We start from the raw sequence: 10,853 nt of genomic DNA, 5'->3' as shown, positions 1-10,853 counted from the left end.
CTGTTTGGATCACTGAACCATGGACCCCACTTGGCCCTGGTACTGTACAATCTTTGAACTTGAATCCCTGAGCATTTCAGAATACCTCAAAGATAAACCAACCAAACAATACAACAAATAAATCAGCTGCAAATGTGTGAATGATTTCATCTAAATGCCACCGCATATTTCCGTGCAGCACGCAGCTGCAATATCCAAGCCATCTCTGCCAGGTGGGTCCAACCTTGAAGATGTTCTCACCCAAAACTCAAGCAGGTTAACCCATAAGGAGGGTCGTAATGTTAGAAACAAGTGGGGGAATTAGAAAACAAGTGGGGGAATTAGAAAACCTCAGCCAAGTTTTGTTCAGCTGTATATTTCTTTCGAAACTGTGGCATCTACATGGTGGGAGCCTCTTGATGGATGGACTAGATCTTGTAGATATGTGCCATGTTAGCACATACAGTGGCATGTTTTCGAGATGCCTCATACCATGTAAGCATAGCAAAGCTCAGAAAGGAGAGTCCTTTTGCGGATTATCACTCAGGCAGGATACTTGAACATGACTGCCATACTCATTTGTCGTCCAAATGTAACAGAAGAAAGACTTAGGATGGTGCACATTTTTCTAAGATTTTCTTATAACTCTCATATATTAGATAATTTACTTGGGTGCGTTTGCTTACTGATGATTATGTTCCTTTGAGATAATATTACTCCTGCAGTTAATCTTCGAGCATGGCCTTAGCAGCATCGATCAATAATGGTCTGAGATCTCCAGAAGCTCGACCTAGCACAGTGTATCCCTCCTTGTCTTCTACGTCAACTTCTGCCCCGTGCCTTATCAGAAGAAGAGCGGCCTATCAGAACACATCACCAGATATGTTAGAGGAAAACAAATTTCTCTCTTTTTCATCCCCCTCCCTTTGTGCTAAGCCCAGACATGTATAAGGCAGTTCATGTACTCACATGCATGTGCTGGCATGGCACATACATGTGGGATCCAATCCATCCACCAGAGTACAGACATGCCCTGTTCAAGAATCAGCTCAGTCCACTAGTAGTGCAGGGCAGAGTTTACACAACAATTGTGTGGCTGAGAAAGCTTGGCGGAAATTTTCTAACCTGTCCACCTGTTTCTAATGCCTTGGCCCACCTGCTGAGCAGACCAGCTTTATTTTTTGAGCCAGACATCTAAAGGACCAGATGCGCCAGATGGGATGGTTTGGATGTTGCACTTGTCTGCCATGGGGGCACACATAGTAGCATGTACATGGCATGCCTTGTACATGCACATGGGTCAAGCAAAGCTCTACTTTCTTTTTTCCCTCTTTACATTTCTCAATCTGATGGAACTCTATCAGCTGTGATACAATTTTATATCTGCCATTTTCAGCCTTTTCCCTCGAAAGAGGAAATTTATGAACCTCAAACCTAACATACGCAGTGTACTCAGGTTTTCAGATTGTACAAGTGGGCGCATGGTTCAGCGACACTGACCATTGATTTGTTGTGCGCTAACATGGGTAGACTATACCCCAAAATATCCTAAACCAAGAGATCTTAGCCACCAATTGGGCCATTTTTTCAGTTGAATGTGGATTTTTTACTCATCTCTTCTCGATCATCTATTTGCAGGCCACAAATTGAAGATTAGGATTGTACTATTTAGGATGGTTCGTTCATGGTAGAGCAAGACAGACTTTTGTTCTGGATCACTGAACTATGGGCGCCATTTGTACAAACTGAAAACTTGAGTACTCTCTGCATATCCTTGGGTCGAGAATCACATAATTCCTATCCACTAAATGCCCATTGACTTCCTCCAATCAGTGTTCGAAATATCAGTATTGCGTTACGTATCACACGTTGGGATACGGATACGTATCGGTTATTGCATGAGATATATCGGTTGTATTGCGTAATGTATCATTGTTGTTGGAAACATGGGAAAGCATTGAGAAATTGGCCGAATTTTTCAATGAAACTTCAGTGATTGTTAAAAAAGACATCAATACACACTTATAAATCAAAACATTACAAAAAATAAGTGCACATAATAGGTTTTCTTTATATGGGGTCCTAATCTATGAGTTGTCTAACTGAATTGATGCAAGTATATTCAAAGTCTATTCATATAATTTATAAATGTAAGAAGACGTGTGGAAACACAAGCAATACATTTAAAAGCAAAAGAATAATCACTAGATCAGGTTACATACATGTTTCACTTTATGTTTGGACGCAAAGATTGCGACCAATTTGCGAGAAATTAGAAATTTTTGATTTTTTTCAATTTTCTGCAACTCAGCCCATCTCCTCCAAATCTCGAAATCGAAGCTCCCAATCCATGATTTTTGTGTTTTTTTTTTTCATGCAAAACATGAAAAATCTTGGATTTGTAACAATTTGACATTGATTTAACATGATTTATAGAAAAATAAAATTTGATCAAAAATCGAAAATGCTCACCGGATTGAACATGTGGGATATATCCCACTACTTGTGTGTTTCGCATTGCATAGGTGGGATAAAAGATATATTGTAGGATATATCGGCCGATATCATCGATACTTAAAACACTGCCTCCAATCAGAGTTTACAAGAAAAAGTATTACACGTCCTTCATAAGCAGAAAAACTTGGACTTCATAGTTGCTTGTTTCTCTGCATCCAACATATAATATTGCTTCTATGCTGCATTTGACAAGGATGGGGTAGCTAGTCTTGTGTGCAAGCCTTTTAAATTGGGAAGTGATGCAATTTCTTTATCTACCCCAGAGGGAAAATTACTGACTGATAAGTTCCTCTACATATCAAAGTCAATGTGTTAAGTATTGATATTGCTGATGGCTGACCGACCGACCGACTTTTAGATTCAATGCGCTCATTTGTCACAGTGATGATGTCCAAGATAGCAGAACTTCATAAAACCCCCTGGAAAGGAGAGAGGATAGTATGAACAACCTCCTTTAACCTAATTGAGAGGATTTTTGCCAAGATTCGTTATTCCCGCTAAGCTAGCCGGACGGGAGTCTTTAAATTTCCGTGGCCCCTTTGATTTTCTAGATGAGGGTTATAAAATTCATATTTAAAATTATATTTCTCCATTATGACACATACAAATTCTACAATATATATGAGAAACTTTCCTTAATAACCTCCCAACAAACTCAAACATATGCCATAGTAAAACCATTTGAACCTGGAGCCTTGTAAATCTACCATAACGCCTTGAGAACCTCACTCTTCATTACAATCTCTTCTTAGCCAAGCGAGGAACTTTTCGAGGAGCCTCGTAAAAGCTAGCCCATTGTCTACCCAAAGTAATTTGTTCCTTCATGTAAAGCTCTCTACAAAATTCCACAATCTCTTCCTTGATTTGCATAGGATCTTCAACTAGATAACCATTTATAAACAACTTGGTCAGACACTTGGACAAAATAGGGACTTCCTTTCCTCAAGAATTGAACTCTAGATCAAATAGGGTTTTATTATTAACAACTTTTAGCAAATTATACCAGTTTGGCTACAATTATGAATTGTAACTAATCGTTCTCATACTCATTCCAATATCCTCAAATTTTGGATTTAGAGACTATGCATATATCCAGCTCACACAGGTTGAGATGATCTGTAACCATGGCTAGTAGGCTTTTTGAGTAGAACACAGTACATCAACATTAATTGTTGCCACCCAACACTTATAGCACCATACCTTGGAATCACCAAATTGATTTTGTTCCCTAAACATGATAGTTTCATGCCTTGAATTCACCATGCCGGTGGGTGGTGGGTAGGCATATGTGCATGTGGTGTTGGGGGATCAGGGGTGGCTTGGAGCTCGATCAACATAGTGGTAAAGGCTAACAACGATCATTGAATCCAAGCTAGCAATCCTGGAAATTATTAAAGGGATGATTCCTGTCGCTAATATTCTTAAGCTAAAACAAATACGATGGCGGAAATATGGCTAACCCGGGAGTTAGCATCCCTATTTATGTGGCATCCCCCGCCGCGAACGTTGATACCAGGTTGTATCATCTTACATTTGTTTGCAATAAAGAATTAAAACATCAAAAAAGCAAAAACAAACCAAAAAAAAAACTATCCTTGAGAGGCTCTAACATCATTTACCTGTTTGTTTTCGCATACCACCGCATTCATAAGAGGTGTCTGGCCTGCTTTATCAACCACATCAATCTCCGCTCCTTCCTCTATCAATAGCTCACACAATTCTGAGTTACCAGTACTTGCTGCCCGATGCAATGGTGTACAACCGACCTGGATTATATGTATTTCAGAACAACACTGATAGAAGAGAATAAATGCAGGTAGAAAGTGGGATAGATTCAGAAGGATGCATGTTGAAAACTAGATTAGAAGGAAACTCTTCCCATATAAATTGGACTTTTGGATGTAAGGAACAAATCCTGAAAAAAGTTACAAACCTTGTCCTTCTGATTAAGCTTTGAACCATGGGATATCAGAATTTCAGCTATTTTCAACCACCCTTTGCTCGCAGCATAATGAAGAGCAGTTCGACCGCCATTATTTGCCAAATTGACAGAAGCACCTGAAAATGGTCATTCCCTGTTTAGCACAGATTCCAGGTTCTTTTTTATAACAAGCAAGAAAGCAAAAGTATTACTAATTAAAAGGCATTTCTAGAACAGGGTCAGAAAGGCCCAATCATGCACACAACTAGAATTAAGATCTAAGTTCCAACCAATGTTTGTGGTATCGATAATATCAGGCGACATTATCGGTATCGCAGTTGGGTGATACGATACAGGCCTGAAATGTAGAAAATTCCATGTATCGCATGTTATCGGCAATGTATCGCGATATTATCATCAATTTCTCTTTGTGAAGTTCCAGCGTGTTGACAATCAATGTTATCAAATGTGATCGTATATGCACATGAAAATCGCATATGCAACCAGTGTGCATATGTGATCGCATAATAATCAAACGATCGCATGGTCAGAAATCTGACCGTTGGTGCTTTATTTTTTTATTTAAAAAAAAAAAAATCACTTTTTGCCTCCCCCCCAAATTTGCAACTTCCATTCACTCCAATACTCTCTTTTACTCCTACTTTCAAATCTCTCTTACGTTCTCCTAGTTTCAAGTTTCATCTTTCAACTCTCAAGTTCCAACTTCATACTTTCAACTTTCAATCAAGATTCAGGAAGCAAGAATACATTGAAGATTCTACGAGACCACAACCACATTTCTCTCTCATTCAAGTTTCAACTATCATTCTACATTTCTCTCTTTCTAGTTTGAAGTTTCTAGTTTCTACATTTACTCTCTAGTCTCTAATCTCTTCGAACATACATTTCTATTTCTCGCTTACATTCATTCTCTAGATAGTTACATTCATTCTACATAGTTACATAATCTCTCTCTTTCTCTACATTCATTCTACATAGTTACATAATCTCTCTCTCTCTCTCTCTCTCTCTCTCTCTCCTACAACTATAAGTGTAACTCTAACACCCTCTCTCCTTTTCTTTTCTCCCCCTTTCTTCTCTTCTACTACTAGTGTAAATGTGTGTAACTCTCTCCCTCTCATTTATTATATACTCTTAGTCTTTGCATCTTAGAACTTAAATGTTAAAACTTAAAACACCACCAATACACCATGCCTTCTTCTTCCCAATATTCTTCCATGGAACCTAAGTCGAATGACCGAGGTTGGAAGTACGAGCACTATCGTAGTGCTACGGAAATGATTCACATACTATGTGACTTATATGGGTATGTAAGTTCCGATGGCATTGCGCAGCACAGGCAACACCTTGTACATACACTGGGGTAAAATGCAAGAGCATGTGGCAAAATTACTCCAAAAAATTGAAGAAAAATCATGGAGTACATGGATAAACAATTAAGAAAGAAATGCGATAGTGCACTATTTTGATGGGAATTTATGGAACAAGAAGCATACGAGAATAAAAAAATAGTTGATGTAGATGAAGCTACCCCCCAACATCGACAGGTCAGTCTAGACTACCAACCTCAAAAAGAGCTCTTGGGCATGGACCCATGGATAGATGGTGTAGACTCCCCGAGGATGTGGTCAACCAATTGGGTCGGGGCAAAGGGCCCGCTCAAACAACATTAGAAAACTTTTATAAACAAAAAGATAGAAAAATCATTGTTCAATATATCACTAAGTGGTCCGATACACGTGGTTGTGGGTGATTGCGTGTATCCGCAGGGATTAGTCTCACTTCAAAAAAGAGGTGGGGACACCCACTGTCATAAAAAATTAAAAATTAAAAATTAAAAATTGAAAAGCTTCAAAGTTATGGTTGAGTCAATAGGTCAATTTGAACTTGGGCTTAAACCTTCTTTATATCACAAAATGAGGGAGACATGCCTCAAATTCAAGGTTGATTACACATGATCTTTCATAGCCGAATATAAGGAATCGTGAAAAACCTATGGTTGTTCACTCATGGCCGACGGATGGACTGATAAATTCAATTGGACTCTTATAAACTTTCTGGTGAATTGTTCAGTTGGGACAATGTTCTTGATGTCCATGGATACATCGGATCATCGACATACTAGAGATTACTTTTAAAGTACTAGATATTGTAGTTGAGGAAGTAAGAGAGGAATATCTTGTCCAGGTAATTGCAAACAACACAGCCTTGTATGTAGTTGTTGGTCGTCTTCTTATGTTAAAATATATAAGTAGGTTATTTTTAAAAGTAATTATGAACAAATATGTCATTCTTCTCCATCAAATGACCAAAAGCATTGGGTGTAAATTGCAACATCCTGTAGTCACCCGTTTCACTACAGCTTTCTTAACACTACAAAGATTGCACTAAAAAAATCCGAACCTAGAAGCTTTGTATTGTCGGCAAATTGGACAAATGAGCCTTGGTCAAAGAAGGCTGAAGGGAAGCTAATTCAACAAACCATCATTTCGCAAAACTTTTGGACACAAGTGTTAAAGGCACTAAAAGCGTCTGAACAGTTGGTCACTATGTTGCGATTGGTAGACGAAGATGAGAAGCCACCAATGAGTTACACACACACACACACACACACACACACACACACACGATGGAGATGATGAGAAATAAAATCATTGACCATTTTAACCATACAGGGCGTAATTACAGGCCAATTTTAGATATTATAGATAGAAGATGGGCAGCCAAATGTCATTTCCATTGTATTTGGCTACCTACATCCTTAACCCAGCCTGTTTATTCACTTTCCCCGGTCCTGTAGAATCATAGACTACGCATGTGTTTGGATTTATTGACGTGTTGAAAAGAATGGTTCTGGATAAAGAAGAACATCATAAAATCTCAGCTCTACTGGACTTCTATATAAAGAGATGGCATATTCTCAAGGGATATAGTCATCAGGCATAGGACCAACGTTGTCATGTGCGATCGCACATTCGCATATGCGCACACATGTGCACAAATCGCATATGCGACAGTGGCATATGCGATCACTGCACATGTGGCATATGCGATCGCATACAACATATGCGATTATATAGTTGCCAACAGTCAGAAATCTGACCGTTGGAATTTCTTTTTTTTAATCCTGATTTTTTCTCTATAAAAAGGGATTCTAAGCACTCCTACATGCACTCAAAGCTCAAAATCTCTCTCTATCTCTATTTTGCTCTCTCACTCTCTCTTACACAATTCCAAGCCCCAAACTCCACTCCTCCATCCATATTTCTTTCAAGATTGAAGTTTCAATCAAGGGACAAGTACGTACATCTACAAGGATTCAAGAATCAAGATTCAAGAGACATTATAAGACAGCTAAGCTCTCCATCATCCATTGAATTGAACTCTCTTTCTAGTTTCTAATTTTTCCAAGTTATAAATATTCACACAACACACCCACCACTCTCTCTTTCTATCTCAATCTCGCTTAAAGTTCATAATCATATCCAAGTTCTAAGTTTTCTAACAACTTCTAACATTTATTTTTTTTTAGTTTGTTACTATGTTACAAGTTACAAGTTACAAGTTAGTGTTGTGTTAGTGACTTATTGTTACAACTTACAACTTACAACAACATAACTTTACAAGTCTACATTCTACATAATTCTAGAATCAAGATCAAGGCTCAAGGGTCAAGGACTCAAGGCAAAAGTGAAAACTGAAGATAACTTAGACAAGAAGTAAAGATTGAAGAATTTGGAACCTCTTTTTAAATTTGTATTTGTAATTTTGTTTGTGTGTAAATCTCTCTCTCCCGTCTTTTACTACAAGTATACAAGTTTAACTCAACTCTTTCTCTCTTTCTACTTTTCTTTTCCCTCTTCTTCTCCCTTTCTACAAGTGTAACTCAACTCTCTCTCTCTCTCTCTCTCTCTCTCTCTCTCTCTCTCGCAAGTCCCATCTCTTTAGTCTCTTTACTCTTAGTCTCTTACTTTAATTTTTACTTTTTAGTTTACTTTCTAGTTACTTTTTAGTACTAGGCTACTAGCAATCAATACACACACCACCAACATAATGTCTTCTTCCCAATCTTACTCTTTGAAACCAAAGTCGAATGACCCAGGTTGGAAGTATGGGCACTACTGTACTGTTTCGGATAAGACTCACATAGTATGTGAATTATGTGGGTATGTGGGTTCCGAGGGCATTGCAAGACACAAGCAATACCTTGCACATTTACCGGGGTCAAATGCAAAAGCATGCGACAAAATTACTCCAGAAATCCTACAGGAGATCATGGTGTATATGGAAAAACAGTTAAGAAAGAGATGCGATAGTGCCCTACGTCAGGAGAAGTATTTGAAACAAGATGCATGTGAAGATATAAACGTAGTTAATGTAGATGAAGCTAGTCCCACTCCCCCTACTTCAACAGGCCAATCTAAACTACAAGTACAACCAACGGTCTCAAAAATAACCGGAGGGCATGGGCCCATAAATAGATGGTGTAGACCACATCCCGAGTATGTGATCGACCAAAGGAGTCGTCGAGGTAAAGGACCGACTCAAACAACTTTAGAGAACCAGTATAAATAAAAAGATAAGAAAACCACTATTCAATATATTGCTAAGTGGTTTTACTAAACCGGCATTGCTTTCAATGTCGTTAAATCGAGAAGCTTCAAAGTAATGGTTAAGGCTATAGATCAATTTGGACCTGGGCTTAAACCTCCTTCATATCATGAAATGAGAGAGACATGCCTGAAAGCTGAAATTGAATATACACGATCCTTCATAACTGAATATAAGGAATCGTAGAAAACATATGGATGTTCACTAATGGCCGATGGATGGATAGATAGATCTGGTCAGTCTCTCATTAACTTTTTTGTAAATTGTCCAGCTGGGACAATGTTCTTGAAGTCCGTGGATGCATTAGGCCATTCATACACAGGAGAATACTTGTTTAGTTTACTAGATAATGTAGTTGAGGAAATAGGTGAGGAATATGTTATACAAGTAATTACAGACAACGCAACCTCGTATGTAATAGTTAGACGTTTTCTTATGGAGAAGAGGCGTCGTTTATTTTGGACCCCTTGTGCGGCCCATTGTGTTGATCTTATGCTAGAAGATATAGATAAGTTATTTATAAGTGTGATTGGAAGGGCTAGAAGAATCACGATCTTTATGTACGAACACACCCTTCTTCTCAGTCAAATGAGAAAACACATTGGGGGTAACTTGCTACGTCCAGCAATCACCTGTTTCACTACAGCCTTTTTAACACTACAAAGATTACATGCAAAAAAATCAGAACTTATAAGCTTTGTAGTGTCGGCCGATATTACAAGCAAGCCTTGGTCAAAGAAGGCTGAAGGGAAACAGGTTCAACAAACAATCCTTTCACAAAGTTTTTAGACACAAGTGGTAAAAGCACTAAAAGCATCCGAGCCCTTAGTCACTGTGTTGCGATTGGTGGACAGGGATGAGAAGCCTACAATGGGCTACATATATAATGCGACGAAGAGGGCGAAAAATAAAATCATGGACCATTTTAACTATAAAGACCGTGATTACAAGCCAATTTTAGAAATTATGGATAGAAGATGGGGCAGCCAAATGTCATCTCCATTGTATTCGGCTGCTTACATCCTTAACCCAGCCTGTTTATTCACTTCCGCTGATCCAGCAGAAGTACTTACCATGCATATGGTTGGATTTATTGATGTCTTGGAAAGAATGATTCCAGATAGAGAAGAACAGGACAAGATTTCAACTTTGCTGGACTTCTATACAAAGAGTGAGGGAATATTCTCAAGGGATATCGTAATAAGGCATCGGACAATGAAATTACCTAGTAAGTACTACTATGAATGTCAGTCTTAGTGTCTTACAAATAGTTTTTCTACAAAGTGTCTCTAACCTACTTAAACTGTTTTTCTCAGTTGACTGATGGGCTGCCTATGGAGTAGACCCGAACAGGAAGAATCCAGCTCTAAAGAAGCTGACTATGAGGATTTTTGGACTCACGTGTTCTACCAATGGTTGCGAGCTCAATTGGAGCACGTTCGAGGCGATAAGTTTAGTAATTATAAACTTTATTCTTTTATTGTAAGGCCTAAGCTCAATTAATTACCTAAATAGCTAATGCCAAATGTGCTTTCTTTCATGCAGATTCATACTAAGCAAAGGAATCGCCTTGAGCAAAAAAAGCTCAACGACTTAGTTTTTGTTCAATATAATCAAAAATTGCGAAAGCGATTCTAAACTAGGAAAGAAAAGCCTGGTTTCTTTGACCATATCTACTCGGATGAGTTAGATACAGATAACGAGTGGCTCGTAGAGACGGAGGACCCGGTATTTGCTAGAGAGAACCTTACATGGGCGTAAGTTGAAGATGGCATACGGATCGACACCTGGTGAAGGTACCACT

At 38.5% G+C, this 10,853-nt stretch overlaps 1 protein-coding gene across 1 annotated transcript in view; it reads right to left on the bottom strand.

Moving 5' to 3' along the window:
* Positions 1-488: 488 nt before the first annotated feature.
* Positions 489-10,853, bottom strand: part of LOC131230287 (uncharacterized) — a 52,872-nt gene continuing 42,507 nt past the window's right edge. The window contains exons 3-5 of the mRNA XM_058226131.1: positions 4,430-4,554; positions 4,116-4,262; positions 489-839 (exon numbers count right to left, since the gene is read on the bottom strand). Of these exons, the coding sequence (XP_058082114.1) occupies positions 705-839; positions 4,116-4,262; positions 4,430-4,554 (407 nt within the window). The 3' untranslated portion in view covers positions 489-704. The remainder of the gene's footprint in view (positions 840-4,115; positions 4,263-4,429; positions 4,555-10,853) is intronic.

This window comes from Magnolia sinica, chromosome 17, assembly GCF_029962835.1.
Source record: "Magnolia sinica isolate HGM2019 chromosome 17, MsV1, whole genome shotgun sequence".
NCBI lineage: Eukaryota > Viridiplantae > Streptophyta > Magnoliopsida > Magnoliales > Magnoliaceae > Magnolia > Magnolia sinica.
The sequence above is the reverse complement of the archived record's forward strand: the minus strand, read 5'-3'. Positions and strand labels throughout refer to the sequence as shown.